This window comes from Phalaenopsis equestris, unplaced genomic scaffold (genome assembly GCF_001263595.1).
Source record: "Phalaenopsis equestris unplaced genomic scaffold, ASM126359v1 Scaffold000774, whole genome shotgun sequence".
Taxonomy (NCBI): Eukaryota; Viridiplantae; Streptophyta; class Magnoliopsida; order Asparagales; family Orchidaceae; genus Phalaenopsis; species Phalaenopsis equestris.
This window is the reverse complement of record NW_018165214.1, coordinates 162,689-186,547: the sequence shown is the minus strand read 5'-3', so window position 1 is coordinate 186,547 and position 23,859 is coordinate 162,689. Positions and strand designations below refer to the sequence as shown.

The 23,859-nt window shown below is 34.5% G+C and overlaps 1 protein-coding gene and 1 pseudogene across 1 annotated transcript in view; one reads left to right on the top strand and one right to left on the bottom strand.

Annotated features, from left to right (window-relative positions):
* The first annotated feature begins 6,912 nt into the window (after window positions 1-6,912).
* LOC110031134 (protein CHROMATIN REMODELING 24) overlaps window positions 6,913-23,859 on the top strand; it is a 100,166-nt gene continuing 83,219 nt past the window's right edge. The window contains exons 1-10 of the mRNA XM_020734199.1: window positions 6,913-7,213; window positions 7,288-7,967; window positions 8,529-8,659; window positions 8,859-8,913; window positions 9,118-9,246; window positions 11,250-11,357; window positions 11,470-11,525; window positions 11,607-11,697; window positions 16,271-16,408; window positions 16,526-16,603. Coding sequence (XP_020589858.1) covers window positions 7,123-7,213; window positions 7,288-7,967; window positions 8,529-8,659; window positions 8,859-8,913; window positions 9,118-9,246; window positions 11,250-11,357; window positions 11,470-11,525; window positions 11,607-11,697; window positions 16,271-16,408; window positions 16,526-16,603 — 1,557 coding nt within the window. The 5' untranslated portion in view covers window positions 6,913-7,122. The remainder of the gene's footprint in view (window positions 7,214-7,287; window positions 7,968-8,528; window positions 8,660-8,858; window positions 8,914-9,117; window positions 9,247-11,249; window positions 11,358-11,469; window positions 11,526-11,606; window positions 11,698-16,270; window positions 16,409-16,525; window positions 16,604-23,859) is intronic.
* On the bottom strand, window positions 19,491-20,007 carry LOC110031133 (annotated as a pseudogene).

Below are 23,859 nucleotides of genomic sequence, written 5' to 3'. Positions count from 1 at the left end.
GCAACCCCACAAACCAAACCATCCCCGAAATAACGTCGACAAACAAGAAAATGAAGTTTGTAGATCATGAGACCGTTGCACTCAGTGAAAAGTGTAGCGCTATTATTCAGAAAAAAACTTCTTGAAAAGTTAAAATATCCTGGTAGTTTTACTATACCTTGTGCTATTGGTGAAATTTTTTTTGGAAAAGTCTTATGTGATTTAGGAGCGAGTATCAATCTTATGTCTCTATCGATTTTTAAACGTTTAGATTTAGGAGAGATTTCCCCTACTATTGTAACTCTTCAGTTAACTGATCAATCAATAACTTATTCTAAGGGAGTTATAGAAGATGTATTAGTAAAAGTAGATAAATTTTTTTTCTATAGATGTTATAGTATTAGATATGGAGGAAGATAAATAGATTCCTATTATTTTGGGGAGACCATTTCTTGCAACAGGGAGAGCTGTGACAGGGAGAGCTGTGGGAGAGCTGTGATAGATGTGAAAAAAGGAAAATTAATAATGAGAGTCAATGATCATGAAGTAACATTTAATATAAGAAAAAGCTTTGAAATATCCTGCAATAGAAAAGATATAGAAAAATATATCTTGTAATAGAAAAATATAATGAATGTTTTAGGATGGAAGTTGCTGATTATCTGAGTAATGAGCAATTTATAGAAGTGTTTGAAGAAAAATTAAGGCAAGAAGTGTATTGTGAGAATGAAAATAAAATAAAAGAAAAGTTTTTAGATTATATTCAGGACAAATTTGAAACTTTAGACTTGTTGAAAAATGTTAACAAAAATTTTATTTCTTCAAGTATTAAATCACTTGAACTTGAACTGAAAGTTTTACCTGCCCATTTAAATTATGTGTTTTTAGGAGATTTATCTGCATTACCTGTTATTGTATATTCTGATTTAACTGAAATTCAAGAACAAAAATTAATAGAAGTGTTGAAAAGATATAAAAAGGCTTTTGGATGGACTTTAGCAGATATTAAAGGAATTAATCCTTCAATTTGTATGCACAGAATTCTATTAGATAAACAATATGAACCTAAAGCTGATTCTCAGAGGAGATTAACCCCAATAATGAAAGAAGTTGTTAAAAATGAAATCTTAAAATGGTCAGTTGAAGTAAAAATTAAGGAGGAGTGACAGTTGAAGTAAAAGAGAAAAATGAATTAATTCCAAGAAGACAAGTTACTGGTTAGCGAATTTGTATAGACTATAGAAAATTGAACATGACCACCAGGAAAGATCACTTTCCTTTACCCTTTCTAGATCAAATGTTGGATAGATTGACTCTAAACAAATATTACTACTTTCTAGATGGATATACCGGGTATCACCAAATTCCAATTGCTCCTGAGGATCAAGAGAAAACAATATTTACAAGCCCTTATGGAACATTTACTTTTCGTTGAATGTCTATTGGACTATGTAATGCACCTGCGACATTTCAAATATGTATGATGTCAATTTTCAGTAATTTAATTGAATATGGAATGAAAGTATTTATGGATGATTTTTTGTATTTGAGATTTCATTTGAATTATGTTTAAATAATTTAGAAAAAATTCTGGAATTAAGTGAAAAAATCAACCTAGTACTAAATTGGGAAAAAATGTCAATTTATGGTTACAGGAGGAATTGTACTTGGGCATAAAATTTCTGAAAATGACATGGAAGTAGATCCTGCAAAAATTTAAGTTATTGAGAAATTACCACCTCCTACTACTAGAGGGGTAAGAAGTTTTCTAGGACATGCTAGTTTCTACAGGCGTTATATAAAAAAATTTTCAAAAATAACTAAGCAATTATGCCAACTTTCAAAAAAAAGACACGAAATTTGATTTTAATGAGGAATGCATAAGAACATTTAAACTGTTGAAAGAAAAATTAATCATTGCACCTATAATCGTTCCACTTGATTGGGAAAAACTATTTGAAATAATGTATGATACTAGTGATTATGTTATTGGAGTTGTTATGTTATTGGAGTTGTTTTAGATGGAGTTGTTTTAGAACAAAGGCACAACAAAGTTTTTAAACTAATATATTATGCTAGTAAAACTCTAAATGATGCTCAAATTAATTACACTACTACTGAAAGAGAGTTATTAGCTACATTCTATACCTTTGATAAGTTTATTTTTAGACCTTACTTAATTAGAACCAAATGTATAGTGCATACAGATTATTCTGCTATCAAATATTTGATGCAAAAGAAGGATGCTAAACCAAGATTAATTAGATGGATACTTCTACTGCAAGAGTTCTATTTTATGGTAGTTAATATAAAGGAAAATGATAATCAAATATCTGATCATTTGTCTAGCTTAGAACAAGAAATATTAAATAATTTTGCAAATGAAATTGTGGAAGCTTTCCCTGATGAAAAATTATATAATATTGATGTAATGAATATATCGTGGTATGCCGATATAGTAAATTTTATTGTGAGTGATATTCTACCACAAGATGTTAATAATCAACAATTAAAGAAATTTATTGATGATTCAAAATTCTATTTTTGGGATGACCCATATTTATATAAACAATGTAAGGATCTAATAATTAGAATTAGAAAAGTACCGCTAAGACTGAAAGGAAAATTTTATAAGATGGTGGTGAGACCTGCAATGCTCTATGGCGCTGAATGTTGGCCTTTAAAAGAGAAGCATAATAATAAGTTAAGTGTTGCCGAGATGAGAATGATTAGGTGGATGAGTGGCTTTACACTTAGAGACAAAATGCGGAATGAATATATTCGTGATAGGGTTGGTGTAGCTCCTGTGACAGACAAAATTAGAGAAAGTCGTCTTAGATGGTTTGGTCATATTAAACGTCGACCATTAGATGATCCGATTAGGAGAGTAGATGTTTTAAATTCGACTTGTGTTAAGAAAGGCAGAGGTAGACCTAGGAAGACTTGGGCTTATTGTATTAAAAATGATCTTAATTTACTAGAACTAAATGAAAATATGACACTAAATAGGATGCAATGGAGAAAAAGGATTCATGTAGCCGACCCCACGTAGTGGGATTAAGGCTTTGTTGTTGTTGTTGTTGTTGTTGTTGTTTGTATAGATTCTCTACTACTTTTCATCTCCAAACAAGCAGTCTAGCAGAGATATCAAATCGTGAAATAAAATGAATTTTAGAAAAATCTGTAAATCCCTATTAATTGGATTGGTAAGCTTGATTAGATACTGTATTATGGGCCTACGAAACTGCTTATAAGACTCTTATTGGAATGTCCCCGTATAAATTTATTTTTGGAAAAACATGTCACTTACCAGTAGAATAGGAGGATAAAACATTTTGGGCTATTAAAGAATTTAATTTTAATCTAAAAGATGCTGGTGAGAAAATATTATTGCAACTCAATGAACTTGAGGAGATTAGAAATGAAGCGTATGATATTATAAAAATCTATAAAGAGAAAATGAAAATATGGCATGATCGGAAGATTATTAAAAAGGAGTTTGAACCTGGAGAAGAAGTTTTATTATATAATACAAGATTGAGATTATTTCCAGGAAAACTGAAATCGAGATGGTTAGGACCATTTAAGGTGATTAAAGTCTATCATTATGGACTTATTATTATTAAATATCTTAAAACTGGATATTTATATATATATATATATATATATATATCTAAATATCTTCCTATTTTGTTTAATAAGTTTTTTATATATTAGGAAATAATAATATTTTTAAATCATACACAAATTTATATACCATAAATTAAGACAACTATAGATATTGGAAGAAAATTTTGAATTGAATTGAACTAAAAAAAGATGCAACATTGGCCTCTGGCGCCGACGGCGCCAGTCTACACATGCTATGACGCCGACAGCGCCATCGGAAGCACCGACAGCGCCATCGGAAGCGCCGACATCGTCCCGAGCAGTTAGTGCTGTTCAACATGAATTTGGTAGACTTTGGCGGGATTGCACTCTGAAATAACCACCTATAGGTGTTTTAAAAGGCCTGAAAACTACCTTGGACGACTAAAAACTTCCAAATTTTGAAATCCATGGCCTCCAATTCAAAAAATACTTTAAGGTATAGTGTTTTTAATTGAAGAAAGTTTGTCAATTTTGACGCGCAGAGATTATACAACAAAGTCATCACGAAGAAAAGACTTATCAGAAAGAGATGTTTTGTCAATCATGGATCGAGTAACCCAAATTCACAGATTGAGAAAATCATAGTACAGTGGCACAGGCGTTGGGAAGTTCTATGCTACACTACCACTGTAGTTGTTGTATCAGTGGTAAAGAAATTCTTTGCTAACTTACATGGAATCACTCAAAGAGTCATTTTTGTTCAAGGTAAGGCCGTACCATTTACTCCGCCTCGAATTAATAATTTGTATTTCAGAGAAAGGGTGTCAATCTGTCATTATATGAATTTTATCCCAATGAGAGATATGATGCAAGATGTATACCAATTTCTAATGAATGACCTAAAGAATGACAATGATAATTGGGAAATCAGAGATGAGGGATACGTTAGTTTCTCCGCTTCACTACTTAATCCAATATCTAAATAATGACATTTCTTCATCTCTGTAAATTACTCCCTACCATGAAGATTAGTAGAGTTACAAACGAAAGTGCAATTTTAAACTGTTACATTCAAATGGAAAAGCCCTTTGATGTGGGATCAATTATTTTTAAATCTATTATGGGTATTATTATGAATGGGCCTATATATGGACTGGGGCATCCTTCGACAATTTTCTTACTTTTGTAGTCAATCTCAAGTGCCATATGAAAGTTTGGAGAAAGTATTATTACCCTGGGAGCCCATGATTCCTATTGATGACAACTATATTGAGAATGAAAATGAAACATTGGATATTATCTTGAATAATTCATCGCATGCTTCAACACAATTAATGCCTTATACAGTTGGAAGTTCAATGGCTTTGGAGAAGAAAATTAAGAAAATCGAAAGAGAACTTCAGAGTATTATGAATGCAATAAGAAATCTTAACTACCTTTTTGATCACTTTGATTGGAGGATGAATGAGAAATTTGATCATATTGGAACAATTGAAGCAGGTTTGGTGCAGATGTTCAAGAAAAAATGGATCAATCGATGAAAATTCGACTGATCAATTCCCGTACCGACCCTTCTACAATTTGTACGTCCATTACCAGTCTATGAGAGATATTAGAGGAGGAGAAAGTACTAAAGAAGAAGCAGAGTAATTGAAAAAGATGGACACTATACTATTTTAAACTAATTATGTTTTTAATGTGATTGTGTTTGATTTACTTTGCTATAGAACTCTTATAACTTTAATTGTGTATAGTTTTGTGTCAGCTTCTAGTGTTGTGATTTGATTTCGACGTTGAATTATAATTTAATTTGGTTTATGTATGTGTGAGTGTGATTAAAAATGTGTATTTGTAAAAATTAAGATTTTCATATGTAAAAGTTAGTTTGGTATTGTTTGTGAAAATGCTTGTTTGTGAATTATTTTAGGATGAATATTAGTGTTTAAAAAGACTAATTAGACTTTGGAGTGAATGGAAAGAAAGTTGAAATTGTGAAAATTGAAAAATATGAAATTTTTGGCATTGGCTCCGACGGTGCCAACATGGGCGTTGACAATATTATCGTGATGGTTTTTGTAACACCTGCAATACCAACTATGAGTAGTTTCCTTTATCTTTCTCCCAACTCTGAGATATGGTGAAATGAAGAGATAATTTGGATGTGCCAATTTTAAAATATAAAGTAAATTGTGATGATTTTTTCAACTCCATTCTTAGTTTACTTTTCGATTTAGCCAATATATATGTTAAAATATGTTGTGAAGCATATGATCTGGGAAATGAAGTTTGAGTTCTATAACAGAGTGAAAATCACATTTAATTCCATGAAGGATTTTTTTGTTCATAGAATTAAGTGCAAATAAATAGAGAAATATACATTGTAGGGCATAGAATTAGAGGATTTAGGGTGACAGACTAAAATCCTCAATTTGGTCTTAGTGTTTAAGAACTAAAACGAGCATTAGCCTTCATGAGAAGGAAAGTGAGAGCTCTAGATAGAGAGCCAGTATCCTCCAAACTTTACAACGAATTTAGGGACTAAACCCGAGATTAACCAATGATTCTCTATAACACTGAACTAGGGTAGAGAATTAAAATTGCTCATATTTGACACAATACATATTTAAACCATTTATCTCATCTTATTTTACCAAAAACTCATTATAGTTGGAAATATGCTTTTTCATATTAGATAACTTCATCACATAAACATAGTTTGGTAGTTTCTATTTAAACTTTGCATTTCAATTTTGCTAGTAGTTAATAATTTAGTTTTAATAGTACATCAAATATTCGAAATTAGTGATAATTTAGTTTTGATAGTACATCAAATATTCGAAATTAGTGATAGTAATTTTATTTTATTACTGTGAATTTCCTAATTAATTTATCATTTCAAATTTAAATCTTCCTCGTGGGATCAATATTTGAGGCTTAAACAGACAGTCATGTATTACTTGATAACGATACACATACTTGCGTAAAAGCCATACATAAATTGTTTAAATTTCTTATTCATAAAATAACACATTAAATTTTTGATACCGTTGTAAAGCGGAGTCAACTTTTTATATTTTGCACAACTATATCATCGGGATCATGAGCCATCACAAAAGTTATATCAACAAAGATTTGTGTGGTACGAAGCATAAATCATGTTTAATTTTTATAGGGATAATTATATATAGAGCACAAGTAGTAGTGCTATTTATGAATGAAGCATCTAGGTTATTTTTTGAACTATGAAATTATTGTATTTACACATGTTAGTGTCAAATCATTCTAATTTTGATAACAATAAAAAATATGAGTTAGGGATTTTAGAATGAAATAGTGAGAATTTGAAAAAATGGTCGAAGGAGGTGCTCGTCTTTCCCTCCAAGGCCGATCCCCAAATCGCCCTAGGCTTCCGACAACGAGGAAGTCACGACGGGAGCACGCTAATCCACGGGAGCAGCGGTGACAAAAAATACAATGCAGAGCAATTAAGGCAAAACGGAGACTGCGTAGGATAAGTCCTTGCGTATATCCTGGACAGCCACTAAGCAGTCAATGGCAGCGGAGGAAGGAAAGCCGCTCAGCCTTAACGAACGATTGGCTCTATCCCTCACACGCAGTCGAACTACTTCCGATCGAACTACCGGTATCTTCCTTTCCCAAGAAAAAAAAAAAGAAACATTGAAAGCTTTCCTTTATTTGTTCCATCAATGAATGCAGAGATTGGGGTTCGCAAGGTGAAGCTGGACGGCCGCCGCCGCCTTTGTAAACTCTCGTCAAGGACCGACGGGAACGTTACATCGGAGTCGTCACCGGGAAAGAAGTCCGATGGCGGGGAAGGTGAAAACTTCCGGGACATCCTCGATGATCTCAGCTCACGCTTGGAGACTCTCTCCGTTGATAAGCTTAACAACAATTTTATGCCGGTCTCGCACGAATCAGAAGTGGAATTCAAAAGCGCAGCCTCTTCGCTTTCTTCGTCCTCGTATGAGGAAAAGTGGAGCGAGGGGATTGAGAAAATTAAAGGGAAAACAGTGAGACCTTTGGTTCTGGAGCAAGACGAGGTCATATATAATAAGAATGTTAAAGGAAAAGTTGTGGAGCGATTGGTTCTGGATGATGACAGCGATGGGGAGGATTGCGTTGTTTTGGGAAGTGGCGATGAGCCAAAATGGGGACATATTGGTGATGCTGTGGAAGAGATCAATGTTGATTGCAGGGATCCTATCAGGATGATTGGTACTGGTAAGTGCAGGGGTTTGAGGTACACGCTTCCTGGTAAGATTGTGAAGATGCTCTTTCCACACCAGAGGGAGGGTTTGAAGTGGCTCTGGTCTCTCCATTGTGGCGGGACTGGAGGAATTTTGGGTGATGACATGGGTCTTGGAAAGACCATGCAGGTGAATAGGCTATCCGATGGTTTTACTATCTAATTGCTTTTGTTTGTTGTTAATTAAGCATTGACCTAAGTAATAGAGTAATCTATCAGTTTTTTTTTTTTTTTTTGGTTTTGTGTGCTGATGGATCATTTTCACTTAGTTTACTTTACAGAAATGAATACTTTTGTTTAAGAACGGTCTCCAACACCTAATCTAAAAATTATCTATGCAATCATATTTTTTTTCATTTAAAGAATCATTTTATACATACATGGCATTTAGATTTATCATTTAGGTAAAAGGGTCATATTAATACTTTAGGTTTTATTTTTTTATTTCTATATGTACTAGAGTAAACTTTCAACTTATTTTCTTTCCTGGTTTGTCCATTGCATAGCGCATACATGGCTTGATTCCTTTGATAAAATTCGTAAATGTCAGCTCCAGATTGGCGTAAAGAGTGCTGCTTTTCAATTTGCATAATGTGACTGTTGTTTAATATAGATTTTGGTTTTTTAATTTCATTCTGATTGACGGTATTGCGGTGTATGGTTCTTTGTAACTATTACCTTTTATTTTCAGATTTCTGCTTTTCTGGCTGGACTTTTTCACTCTAGTTTGATCAATCGAGTTTTAGTTGTTGCACCAAAGACGCTTCTTAGTCACTGGATGAAAGAATTATCAGTCGTTGGGTTGTCTTCCAGGATAAGAGAGTAAGGTTTACATGGCCTGCTTTTTTTGTAATAAACACTTATGCACAAGTACATGATGCTTATCCCAGCTCACACCTTCAATCCACCAAATGTGCCATAAGTTACTCACATAGTCATCCTTTTTCACAAATCAACGAGCCATAGGAGTGTTTCTTATTTTTTTGCATGATTCATCATATTGCATTCTTTTGTTTTGTAGGTACTCTGGAACTTCCCCAAAAGTGAGAGAATATGAGTTGAAAAGTGTGTTGAAGGTCTGATACCCTTTTTTGTTTATCATAAAATCTTCTGAACTATCTCATGAAATTTTTTCTCCTGCTTATGTTCTGGCATAATTTGAAGGTCTTTTGTTCCATTTCCTTGAATTTGGCTTTAATGCCACCATTCCTTGATTCTCTGTAAGATGATACTTGTTTAAGTGGTGCCTTATAGTGTTTGTCATTTGTTTTATGACACAGGAGGGAGGAATTCTTCTCACTACATATGATATTGTCAGAAATAATTCTAAGTCCATAAGAGGGGATTGGTATATTGGTGATGATAGAATCGAGGATGATATAATTTGGGACTACACTATACTTGATGAGGTGGTTAATTATCAATTAGCAATTACAATTGTGGTTGTTATATGAACTTCCTCAAAATGTTGGCTTTGTAGTGCTCACATCAAGATTTTCTTCGATAAAATTCAATTTGTTTATGTATTTTACATGTTTTTTGAAATATATTAATATTTTAACGAACCTGTATGTACATTTAAGATATGTAATTGATGTATCCATTATTCAAAATGATTTCGAATGTTGATGTTTGTTTGTTTGAAACCTTCATTCTTCTTTTAATCCTATTTTTACTTAAATCCTCTATTCTTTGGTGCTTATTGCACATGGTTCATATAAATTTGTTCATTTTTAAAATACCCTAATCTGGAAAATGCATCACAGAAACAAAATGAGTAAAGTGAAAGATTGCTGCTTGGTAATGCTATGTTTCATAGGATTGTTTTTGGTTGAAGGTTATAGATGGGAAATCGCATTGATGCTTGTCTAAGTTTGGTGAGATAGATCTATATTTTCCTATGTAGATAAAAATTGCAATATTGGTATAGACGCTGCTAATCGATTCAACAAACATGCAATTTTCATGAAAGAAAATTATCTTAAAATAACTATTTGTTGCCTTGCATCGAAACTAAAAATTGCATAATTAAATTCATATGAGAAAAATTGCTTTTATTTTATAAAGTAGTGAAAAAAATTATGGATCTCTAATGCTACTCACACGGGTAAAATTTTTTTAAAAAAGAGCTGGAATTCAGATTTTAGCAAATTTAAGAAACTTGAGCTCAGATTCGACCAGTAACAAAAATTAATTAGGATTAAGGTGAAAATGTCACTGAAAAGCAAGCCTCATGCATGTAAAATGAGTTATCCTCATAGAATTTTTATCCCTCTCTCAACCAGGGAATCAAATACTAAAAAGTAAATTATTTTGTCTGCATGAAGCAAATCTTTTTTATTTTATATATAGTTCTTCTTATAAGATTCAAACATTTTCGAAGCTTTATGGAATGTCAAATAAGAATAAACAATCATCTACGAAGTGATCGCAGGAGGACCAAAATGACGGAGTCATTGTTGCAAGGAATATTTAGAATTGATTCGCCAATGTATCCACTATTTTAATTGTCCACATATTCATAGGAACCACCAACAATGGAGCAATTGAGGTAGGAATAACTACTGGAAGAACCACATAAGCAGGAAATCTAAAATAGCTGCATTGATAGATGGCCAGTATAAGAGATATAGAAAGAAAGAATCTAGAAGAGTATAGAAAACAAACAAAAAATAGAGGCATAATTGTTGCAAGACTAGAAATAGGAAAGTTTGAGCCTTTGTAATAAGTTAATATTTTGTAATTACATATTAACATTGATTCCATTAATCAATTGCAAACTTAAGATGCTTAATTCAAATACAAATCAAATCCTGAAAAAATTCAAACTTGAAATTGGTTGTCATAACACAGACATTATGTTTTCATATGCGATACACTTTCATACTTGTATTAGTTTTGTTTGACTTGGGAATATTTACTAGACCATTATTCTTCTTTTAATCACACTCTGTTCTAAATTGTTTAGTCAATGGTTGCTTATTTGCTACCTTCATTCTTCTTTTAATCACCTTATTGCTTATGTGCTCCATTCTACAAATACATGGTGCACATGTTTCTTTTTTTTCGAGTTCTAAATACCTTAAACTGAAACATGCATCTTAGAAACAAGAGGAGTAAATTGGAAGGTTGTTGCTAGTTAATTTTATGCTTCCATATGGTTGTACTTAGGCTAGCATTGTTGAGTTAAAATTATTTTATTATTTGAGATACGAACTGAAACATCCATCCTTAAACTGGATGCCGTTCAAACCTCCACCATGTTTTGTAAAAATAGACTATATATATTTTTATTTGAAGGATGCATTTGAACCCATCCTCTCTGGCCATAGATTAACTAGCCAAGTGCTTCGAAGAGAACTTGTGTAATGAAATAAGAACAAATTGGTTGATTATTTTGATTTAATCACAGGGACACATTATAAAAAATCCCCAGACACAGCGGGCGAAAAGTTTATTTGAGATACAAAGTGGTCATCGCATTATTGTTACTGGAACACCAATACAGAATAATCTCAAGGTACTGTTTTTGTGATGCGAAGAATTAGCCTGATCTTGCATTTTCTACTCTTGTTTGAATGCTCTTAATAGCTTGAAATTATGGCATTTTTTTCAATATCAATTTTGAACAGGAACTTTGGGCATTATTTCACTTTTGTTGTCCTGAAATATTGGGTGGCAAGGATGAGTATTTCCCTTTGCTTTTACTAATGCTGAGTATTTTGTACTTTTATTTAACAACTACTTATTACTGGTGTTTGTTCCTTAGATTTAAAATAAAATATGAAAATCCAATCCTACGTGGAAATGACAAGCACGCTTCTGATCGAGAAAAGCATATTGGCTCTACAGTTGCAAAGGTATGCTATCTTCATCTCGCACCTGTCTTTTTGCTGTATTCAGTAATCATGAGTCTAATACCTTCTTTGACATTTATGTGTTTTAAGATAATATATTCAACTTTGAGGTATTTGGTAAAAAATAAATCATATGTTGGAGTCTAAAGGCCTTCGTTTGAGTAGAACTAAAACTGAATACAAGTAATGTAATTTTAGTAGTAGTAGCTCTAGTTACAGATATGTAACTATGGGTGATCAAATTATTAAAAGGTGTGAATGCTTTAGATATCTCAAGTTGATTGTTCAAAGTGATGGTGATATTGATTGGATGTTATTAGTAGAATTCAAGTTGGTTGGTTGAAGTGGAGGATTACTTTGGGCCTATTGTGTGATAGAAAAGTACTGCTTAGACTGAAAGGAAAACTTTATAAGATGGTGATAAGATCTGCAATGCTTTATTGCGCTGAATGCTGGAAAACTAGTGTTGCCTATATGAGAATGATTTGGTGGATGAGTGGCTTTAGACTTTAGAGACAATATGCGAAATGAATATATCCGTGATAGGGTTGGTGTAGCTCCAGTGACAGACAAAAATTAGAGAGCCGTCTTAGATGCTTTAGTCACGTTAAACGTTGACCAACTGATGATTCGATTAGTAGAGTAGATGTTTTAGATTCGACTTATGTTAAGAAAGGCATAAGTAGACCTAGGAAGACTTCGACATATTGTATAAAAAATTATCTTAATTTATTAGAATTAAAATTTATTAGAATTAAATAATTAAATAAAAATATGACACTAAATCAGACGCAATGGAGAAAAAAGATTCATGTAGCCGACCCCACTTAGTGGGATAAAGGTTTTGTTGTTGTTGTTGCTTAAAAAATTCAACTGGATAATAAATAAAAAATTAGGATTATACCAAGAAAAGCAAGTCTGCTTTCTAAAATAAATTTGTATTCAAATAGTGTTCCAAATACAATTTTTAAGATGGAAATGTCCTTAATTCTATTTTGATATTACTACAAAATACTCGTTCATTTCATTTGACTTCTTATCTATGTTTGTTCTTACTACTTTATTTTAAATGATACTTCTTATCCATACACTAATCTCTCTTCCATTGCTATTGGTTATTCATCTTCATTATTATCATTCTCCTAGAAGGATTGATACCCTCTATACTATAACTCCTCAACCACTTGCAGTTTCATATTTTGTTAAGAGCGGTCATTTGTATGAACTTGATTCAGAGTGATATAATTACATCAAAAACCCTATTAAGTTATTAAAAAAACTAAAATTAATGTTCAAATGCTTCATGTTTCATTAATTAATTTTTTAATATATCTTCGTCGATCACGCTCTGCTAGGGTTTCGCGTTTATGGCGAACCCTGGTTTCTGCTCCACTGCATCTTTTCGTCGATCATGATCTGCTCGTCTTTCGTTGTTTCTGTCGCTTCCGTCTGATTCGCCGTTGTCACCGTGCGTCGTCTTCAACTGCTCGTGCTTTGTTGTCCCGAGAAGGGCTCTCGTTCGTCGGGCTCGACTTATGAGGCATCGCGCGTCTTCGGCTTCGACAGCTTCTCGTTCGCGTTTGTCTGCTTCTATAAGAACGTTTCTCTTTTCCTGTTTCGATGGGTGCGCCGACTGAACCCGACAAAGCCTCTTTCGCCCATGTGCTCGGTAACCATCCGGAGGAGTTGGCTGTTGTCTTTCCGTCAAGGTATAATGAATGTCGTGTTGATACATGTGAGTGCCCTTTTGTTAAGAAAGCGAGTAGGAAGAGTGAGAAAATAATTCTTTGTTCTCTTTTTTAGAAATTTCAATCTTGACCAAGAAATGTAAGATTGCTCTTATTGGAATCAACTGCTCGTGCTTTGTTGTCCCGAGAAGGGCTCCCGTTCGTCGGGCTCGACTTATGAGGCATCGCACGTCTTCGGCTTCGATAGCTTCTCGTTCGCGTTTGTCTGCTTCTATCAGAACGTTTCTCTTTTCCTGTTTCGATGGGTGCGCCGACTGAACCCGACAAAGCCTCTTTCGCCCATGTGCTCGGTAACCATCCGGAGGAGTTGGCTTTTGTCTTTCCGTCAAGGTATAATGAATGTCGTGATGATATATGTGAGTGCCCTTTTGTTAAGAAAGCGAGTAGGAAGAGTGAGAAAATAATTCTTTTTTTCTCTTTTTTAGAAATTTCAATCTTGACCGAGAAATGCAAGATTGCTCTTATTGGAAAATTTCAGTGGGGGCACCCACCTATGAAAGTTATCAGAAAGAGTTTTGATGATCTCAAACTAGTAGGCAAGTGGAAAGTGAGATTTTGATGAGAGACATGTGTTGATTCAGTTAACTTTGACTGAAGACTATGCTCGAATTTTCTTTAAAAAATATCTTAATATTGCAGGAAAGCCAATAAAGTTACTCAAGTGGTCTTCTGATTTTGACCCAAAACATGAACCTCCCACCGTACCCATATGATTTAGTTTACGCCGTTTCAAGCTGCATCTATTTAATCATCAGGTTCTCTACTTTACTGGGGCCATATTTGGAGATCTTATGAAGCTAGATCTACCCACCTTCAATCTAACGAGACATTCTTTTGACAGAATACTTGTAGAAAGAGATATCACTTTACCTGACATTATAGAAGTTTGGATGGGCACAACACATAATAGATATTGACAACAAATTGTCATGGATCATAGACATTTTATTATACGAACTGTAAGATGTTTGAGCATTCCCTTGACAAATGTCACAGACTCTACCTTAACTTAAAATCTAAAGCTAAAATGCATAAGAACGTGTTTAACCTCACTGCTCGGGACACATCTGCTCCACCTGTGGAGGAAATTACCACAAGAAAAGAGTTGGTTTCCGATTTAATTGCCCCTGGGGACCCCCACCTGACAATACTGTTTCTGTTTATGCGATTGAGGTGTTGCCGGATGGCTCTGCTGGGCAACCTACGACTTAAAACTTTATTGAAAACAATATTGAAGGATCCTTACTTACAAAGGACAATTTTGGGACCGAAAATCAAGAGAACCTTGCAACTCCTCATCTTCAGGAAGTATTAAGTGCAGAGGAGACAATTCATACTTCACATACACTAGAACCTATTGTTGTTACAACGGTTGACAATCTTTCTACTGCCGTTCTACCACCTCATCAAAACGAGAATGTCAGTACTGTTAGTCAGGCGCAAGGGGCTCATCACCTTCTTCATGCTTGACAATCTGTTGACCGACACACTGATCAGATAAGTCAGTCTTAGGATGAGGAATGACAAGTTTACACATCCAGGAGGGAGAAGAAGAATAAAGACTTTCTTGAGCTCAGGAATTTAATGGATGATACATTGGTTACTTCAGGTAATGACACGCAACTCACCTATTTGTTAGCTGACTCCCTTTCTAGAACTAGAGGCAGAGACATAATTAAATTGGGTCGTCCCTAACTACTTGTTCTGCGTTTTGGTAGTTTTGGTTTTTGGCCTTACATATGGCCTTTAATATTTTTTTTCTTTTTTTTTTTTTTTTTTTTTTGGGATTTTTGGTGCGCGTTGTACCCTGCGGGTAGGGTGCCTTTTTGGGCCCACTCATACAACCTATCTATATCTTTTCTATGTTAATATATTAGCCTTGGACTTTGAAATATATATATATATATATATCAAAGTCCAAGGCTAATATATTATATAATATATATATAATTATGTTTAATTTTATCATTTGATTGATTCTTGTTACTCCACAAGTGTTTTTCCCTAACAATTTAATTTATAACACTTATTCCTTAAGCAGTTTAACCTGATCTTAATTTTCTTTTTTTAACATCACAACACCACACTAGAAAATATTGCCGGAGGAGCCCTTAATTTTGCAATCACAACAATCACAAGGTAAATAGTTTTCATAGTTTTCATATGGCAGCGCAATCACAAGGTAAATAGTTTTCATAGTTTTCATAGTTTTCATATGGCAGCTTTTCTACTGATGTTTATTGCTGTTATCTCACTGACTGTTTCAATATTTTGGCTCTTTTATGAAAAAGCTTTTTTAAGTTAGTTGTATTTTTGCTATCCTACTTTAGGTTATACTTGCCCCTAGTTTAGGGTGCATGATAAAAAAAAGTGGAAATCTCAATTTATTTTTTTCAATTTCCCGGAGTATTGGACTATTTTGGCTATTGATCAATTTTTTGATTAATATTCCTTTGTGTTGATCCTATTTTGGCTATTGATCCTATGTGATCAAACTTAGGAATATGAGCCTATTGAAGTTTTCTTGCGAACTTGTGTGATTTTATTGCCTCTATGTTCTGGCGCCTTACTAATTTAATAAGCTTGAAAATGAATATAGCTGTCATCATCAATATAATTTTTGATTATACGAAACTTTAGTATGAGTTATGTTACACTATTTATTTTTATTTTTAAGATATTTCTGTTCCATTTTCTTATGTTAGTAGGCAAATTTTGAGAAGCGTTCTTCTGAACTTCTCTTTATACTAATTTTGGCTGTTTGAAGTCCTATATTTTATGCACTCTCTTTTTTTAAAGAAGTTGATTCCTCTCATGTTTTTATGTAGGGATTAAGAGAACGCATAAAGCCATATTTCTTACGACGTTTGAAAAGTGAGGTATTTCATAATGATGATGCTGTTAAGAATGCAATGGTTTCTAAGAAGAATGAGATAATTGTTTGGTTAAAGTTGACATCAGTTCAGGTACTATTTTTCTAGCATGATCCCATGATTTTTAGATTCTCATTGTTAATTTTAAACTTTATGTGGAAGATTAACATCATAAACTTAGGTGGATGAAATTAAATTTTTTGTCCTCAGAGGCAACTATATGAAGCTTTCTTAGAGAGCGAAATGGTTCATTCATCTGTCAGTGGTTCACCATTGGCTGCAATAACTGTAAGGATACAAGTCTTCTTTTAAATGTATATTGATAATGGATTCTACTATATAACTTCATCTCTTCTCCTGTTTTATTCTAGGATTATTTATATTCATAGTAGTTCATAGATTCTTTTGGAGATTGCATGAATTTCAACTATCCTTTTATATGGAGACAACTTACTGCTTCTTGATTATCCAAGGTTTTAGGTTTTCTCCTAGGAAGGTCTTATGGCCAATAGTAGGTTTATTTTTCTATAAGAGATTCTGCCCAATCAATATCTGTGTATGGCTTTAAACTGAGTTTTCTATTCTCTTTCAATTAGATTTCTTCTCCTGAATTTGTTTTAATGTATTGAAGAGTTTTAGTTGTAGCTTCTAAATAAACTTCCTTAGGTTCTGATTTGAATTGCCTCAGAACACCTACGATATTGGTTATATTTGACTCTGTGCGGACAAGATAATTAAGCATCCTAGTCAGCTTTGGATATTTTTTATATTGTCTACTCATGGTCTGTTGCTTTGCTCTCCAACTTTATTTTAGTAATTGATTAGAATTTTTGAGGGCTTGAATCTGTATTTAGTTTCCATGAGCAATAAGAGGATATATTATGATAATTTTCAATTACAAGGACATAGTCTGTACTTTCATTATATGACAATTATTACGCAAATTTAGGCTTTGTTTAGGGCAGCTGCAACTTATCCAGATAAAGAGCTTTTCCTGATAAGCTGTCGATCAACAGCTTATACGGATAAACAGGCTGAGTGTTTGGTTTGTGCGTTTGTAAAACAACTGATTTGCAACTGTTTCTTGATAAATGATAATTCAACCCCTGACAATTTTATAGGCTCTTGGACTAAAATTATTTCATGTAAATAGTAAATGGATAACTTTTGCACTTTACTCATTAATTTTCGATTTCATCCTAATAACTATTATATGGATTATACAACAAAAAGGATCAGATTGCCTTAATATCCAGAAATATATATCCTTTCTAGCTGGAAATAAGAAAACTCCAATCCCTTGCTACCGCAAAATTTCCTGGCTATCTCTCGTATAAAAACATCATTACATCCCTGACAACTTCCTTAAAAATTTCTCCAAACCAAATAAAATATTACCCCAATTTGGGTCATTGAAAAGATAGCAGATCCATGATCATAGACAAACGATCAATTCAGAAACAGAAACACAATAAACCAACCAACAAACCATTAAATATAAAACCGAATGAAAAGGATGGGTTGAACTTTGGTGTTCGAGGCATTAATGGGCGACAAACGGGGGAAGAGTCGTCGTCTTTGTGAGCAACTGTGGGAGTTTCATAAAAGAAGCGAGAGATCCGGTTTGTGATGCTGTCTTTTGCTGAGTTCATCATGATCCCGAAGAATGGGTGAGATCTAGAACAGAAGAGTCCCTATTGCCGTAAACCTAGACGTGCCGAAAGCGGAGGGATCTCAGGTGCAGGGAGGCTCTAGCCGGAGGGGAGTCTCTTTGACGGTGGGGAGTTTTTAGGCAAGATCGGGAATGAGATCGAGGGGCTTAGTGGTAATAAGCTCCAAAGGAACGAGGACCACGAGGTCGATCTCGTGGGGGCGATCCTTTAATAAATCTCATCTCGCGTTGGCGTTTTGTCGAGTGAACGAGCGAAACAAAAAGACGTTCAACGTTTTCAAAACTTCAAACACACAAATAAGCTGCCCCAAACGCATGGTTGAGCATACTTTGTTTCATCGTTGAATTTTTTCCTTCTTTTGGAATATACTTGCTGTATTGGTTTAGGGTAATTATGTAGGTTTTGAGAATAGAGTGAAATACTTGATTGTTACGGTAGAAGGGGGCGGGGGGTATAAATATAGCTTACATTAATGCTAAAATATTTAAAACTTACCACTTATATCTCAAAGATTACAATTACACAATTCCTAATAACTACCCTGAAATAAAGGAAAAGACATAAAATAGGAAAAACATAGCACCTATATCTCCAAGATACAATCAATCAATCCCTAATAATTGCATGAAGATAAAATGAAATATATAAAGTTGGAAAGACATGAAATAAGAAATACATAAAATAGGAAATGACAAGAAAAGAAATAAATCAAGTCCTAATAGCTTCCAACACTCCCCATTAAGTTGAAACATAGATGTCAATCATGTACAACTTGGACGTGAAATTATTAAATAACGGGCAAGGAAGATTCTTTGTGAGGTAGAACTTGCAATCTTCTTTCCTAAGCGCATTTATGGATACTTTTAGTTGACTGTGGCCGTCTTTGACTACTTATTAAATAGTTTTTGTAAGTAGGCGAAAGGCGACTACGGATAATGTTGCAGGGAAGTAAACAATTTACAGGGAAAACTGTAATGAAAAAGCTCTGAAGGAGGACTTGCTGCAGGGAAAAGCTCCGGAGGAGGGCTTGGTGCAGGAAAAAGCTCCGCTGGAGGGTTTGGTGCAGAAAAAACTCCGGAGGAGGACCTGTTGCAGAAAAAAGCTCCAGAGGAGGGCTTACTGCATGATAAAAATTATGGTTGCAATGGAGAACAGAGTAGGATGTCATCAATGTCATCTTTTTGAGAGACAAAAAAAAAATCATTCTCCTCAATTGATGATCCTTGACATAAATGAGAGGTCAACTGGCTGTAAGAAAACTGACCAGAACCAAGCAGCTTATTCCACTCGACTCTCAATAGAGTTAGTCCGAATAGGGGTCGACTGAATTTTTGTGAATTCAGAGGCTGTTTCTAGACCTTTCTTTAGCAGCAGAAGATTTGACGAAAGTCTTATTTGCTGTTTTCACGTGAAGTTTTCGAAGCTCAGGTCTTTCAGTCTGCAAAGGGATTGAGGTAGATGCTGAACCTCCAGTGGAATCAAGAACAACTTTGGATGAAAGCTTAAGCGGAGGAATCAACCATGGATTCAACAGAGTCAAAGGAGAGGATCAAACGCCGAGGCATGGAAGGAGTCAACCCTACGTCTGGTAAGCGGGGGACATAGATCCGACGAGTAAGCTGAATCTCCTTTGGCATAATAACCCTCTTTGCATGGATGTCACAGGGATTTGTGTCTTCAAAGAGACAGAGAAGGTAAGTCTTCGCAGCTTTCTGAAGTGCAACAACTCCGAAAATATTGAATCAGAGATTGGTCATGAAATCCTGCGCAATCTTGCGGACCAGACACTGGAAGGGAAGCTTACAGATGAGGAGCTCCGAGCTCTTTTAAGAAGTCTTTATCTATCTTAGCGCAACTATTTTGGGACGAACCGAAGGGGTTTCTCCACACCACAGGTCGCAGGAGTCGACATCTTGGCTGCTTTGGTTGCCAGCTACTTCCTTGGGACAATGCTGCCAGTGTACTTGCAAGTGGTTTGCCTTTTCCTCGCCATCAAGGTGGTTTGGGCTTAGGCTCGAGAGGCCATGAGGAAGAGGTTCTCATGGGAGACAAAAAACGGCTTGCTTGTTTTGAAGTGCGATAAGGAATTCTCACTCGAGTATGCAGGCAGGAAGTAATTCTTATGATAGACAGGGCCTCTAGGAGGAAGATCTCTTGAGGAAGGAAGAAATCTTGGCGGCAGCTGATTGCAGATAAACCTGCAATAAAAAATTCTAGTTGCACAAAGGAGTTTCAGTGGCGAGAGGACTGCAGGTAGAGGAGCTTTGATGGCTAGTTTCAGTAGGAAGGAGTTTCGCGGCTAGTGCTTATAGGGAGAGGAGTTCCGACGACTAGGGCTTACAAGGAGAGAATTCCAATGGCTGGTAGATTGCAGGGAAAGGAGTTCCGACGGCTAGGGCCTGCAGGGAGAGTCTTGCAGGGTGTTTTCTCTTGCTGGAGGGATATGTCACTAAGTTTTATTCTGCCAGCTGAATCTTCCTAGCATAAGAAGGGATCCCATGTAAGGACTAAACAGAGTAGGCGAGACTGCAACATGGGACATATTGTCGTCTTTAGGGATTAGCAAGTTTTCGGCGGTAGGAGATATTCTTCTCATTCGCGTGAGACTCTAGGATTTGTTTCATGGTTCAGTTAGTATGTAAGTTTTGAGAATAGAGCAGAATAATTTATTGATACGAAAGGAGGTATAAATACAATTTACATGAATCATAAAATGGGAAAGACATAACACCTATATCTCTAAGATTATAATCAATCAATTCTTAATAACTACCTGAAGATAAAAGGAAAGACGTAAAATAGGAGAAAATCTCCAAGATTACAATTAATCAATTCCTAATAACTATCCAGAGATAAAAAAAATAAATAAGATAGGAAATACATAAAATAGAAAATAACAGGAAAATAAATAAATCAATTCTCAGAAGCTATTTGAGAACGAGTAATTGAAACTATTTAGATTAGTTGGGCAGAAGTTGCGCGGTCAAAATGTAGAAAATATGGGTCGTCTTCATTATAAAGCTAATTCTGAGGGCAATTTTGGTCATAGAATCATTGACTTTCAACAAAGGTTTAACATTTTGGGAGGTAGTTTTTTTTTAAAGATTGAGTGATAATATACCCATATGCATTATAAGTTGGGACTATCGAAGAAAGATGCATTTTAGGGCCCTTTAATGAAGCTCACTGTTTTGATGATTTTGATTGATATGATTATAGGCAATGCTCCCAAATGTTCTTGGTTGTAGTTGTGAGTGGTTTAAACTCTGGGAAAAAATATTTACAGTTTCAATAGGTGCTTTATTTTATAATATTCTAGAGAGATAATTTATTAGAAAGGTGGAGATTCATTCAACGTAATAGAATATTATAATTTTTTTTCAAAACGTATGCTCTAGTGGTTTCAAGAAGGTGACAATTCTTTTTCGTTCTCTATTTCATTTTATTGAAGATTATTGATATATGAAATTCATGGATGATATCTTGTTCTTGGAGAAAACAGTTGAGGCTTAATTAAAATATTCATTATGTTATTCAACTTAAAATGCTTAATATTAGTGTCAAATTGGTAATAGTTATCTTAGGAAACATGGGGAGGATTGTACTATATCAAAATTTTTTTTATTAGGAATAACATAATATTTCAGGAGTAATCATCTATGAAAGAAACAAATAATGTAACCCCATTATTATTAGGAATGCAAGATTGACCTTATGCATCATAATGGATTAGCAATAAATGCATGGGAGCTTTTGAGTGGCTTAAACACTAAGATGAGTTATCATGTATGACCATTTGATGAAATCCCAAGGGTGAAAATTAGTAGAACCTGATGATATCCCAATTGAAGTGTAGAAATATTTAAAAGATTTGAGAGTTTCTTGGCTTACTAAATTCTTTAATATTTTTTTAAAGCCTAAATAGATGCCTGAGGAGTGGAGGAGTATTTTGGTTCCCAATTTTAAGAATAAAGAGGACACACAAGAGTGTGCAAATTATAGAGGAATTAAGTTGATGTGTCATGACTTAAAATTATGGGAGATGGTAATTCAACATAAATTAAGACGTGATACTAAGATTTCTTATAATCAGCTTGGTTTTATGTTGAGCAGATCTACTATGGAAGCTATGCATCTTTTGACACGTTTGATTGAGAAGTACATAGAGAATAAGGAGGATCTACATGTCTTTTTTATTGATATAGAAAAAACTTACAATAAAGTTCCTAGAGAAGTCCTTTCGAGAGTTCCAGAGAAGAAAAATTTTGATATAACTTATATTCAAGTTATTAAAGATATGTATACTGGAGCTGTTACTTGCGTTCGAACAGAAGAAGTATTGGCCAAGTATTTTCTATTTCAGTTGTATTACATGAAGGATAGACTTTAAGCCCTTATCTTTTTTGCTTTAGTTATGGATGTTTTTACTGGACATATGGATGCTTTTACTGGACATTTATAGGAGGATGTATCTTGGTGCATGTTTTTAGCTGATGATTTCCTTCTTGTGGATTGGTCTAGAGAAAGAGTTAAGGAAAAACTTGAATTCTGGAGGTTTACATTGAAGTCTAAAGACCTTCATTTGAGTAGATATAATGCTAAATATATGGACTGTAATTTTAGTAATAGTAGCTCTAATGACATAGTTGTAATTATGAGTGATCAAATCATTAAAATGTGTGAAAGTTTTAAATATCTCGGGTTTATTGTTCAAAGGGATGGTGATATAAATGGGGATGTTATTAGTAGAGTTCAAGTTGGTTAACTGAAGTGGAGGAATGTATTAAGCATATTGCGTGATAGAAAAGTACTGTTTAGACTGAAAGAAAAATTTTATAAGATGGTGGTGAGACCTGCAATGCCCCATGGTGCATAATGTTGGCCTTTAAAAGAGAAGCATAAAACAAAATTAAGTGTTGCTGAGATGAGAACGCTTAGGTGGATGAATGGCTTGACACTTGGAGACAATGCAAAATGAATATATCCGTGATAGCGTTATTGTAGCTTCAATGGCGAACAAGATTAGAGAGTCTTCTTTGATGGTTTGGTCGCATTACATTGACCATCTGATGATCCTGTTAGGAGAGTAGATGTTTTAGATTCGACTTATGTTAAGAAAGACAGAGGTAGATTTAAAAAGACTTGGGCATATTATATAAAGAATGATCTTAACCTATTTTAATTAAATGAAAATATGAAGCTCAATAGGACACAATGAAGAAAAATGGATTCATGTATTCAACCTCATTTAGTGGGATAAAGACTTGTTGTTGTTCTATCGTGGATGGCCATTTGACATGTCTCACATCAATTCTCTAACTTTTATTTTATCGAATAATGTACTAAACAGGCAATGCTGTCCAGTAAATGAAATAATGCCCATAAAATGCATTGTAGTCCAATAAAGAATGGTGTTACGTTCAGGCGGGAGCCGGTCTAGGAAGGAGCGTCCGATTGCAATCTTGCCGGCCCACAGGCGGGCCAACTTGGGTCGCGGGAAGAAGGGGAGGGACTCGGGCGAGGCACAAAAGGAGGAAAGGAGGGGGTGGGGTCCAATCGGGCCATAATCACATATTCTAGGAGGGGAAGTTTAGGGGAGTTTGGAGGGAAGTTTAGTAGGAAAGTCTTCAACTGCTTTTGGGAGGATTCTATTAAGGAGAGGAACCTAGGGTTTGTTGTTTTTTATGCATTAGTTTTGTGGTTGCTGCGTTTTCTTCTTTCGGTGTTGTTTCTAGCCACGTCTAGAGTGTGGGAGAGCCGATCTACCTCTCAAAAGTAGATCATCTTTTGTATCTTTCTTGTTTTTTCCTTTGATTGTTTTAAGAACAACCCTTATTTGTGTCTCTCCACTTATCTATTGTGATTTTGTTG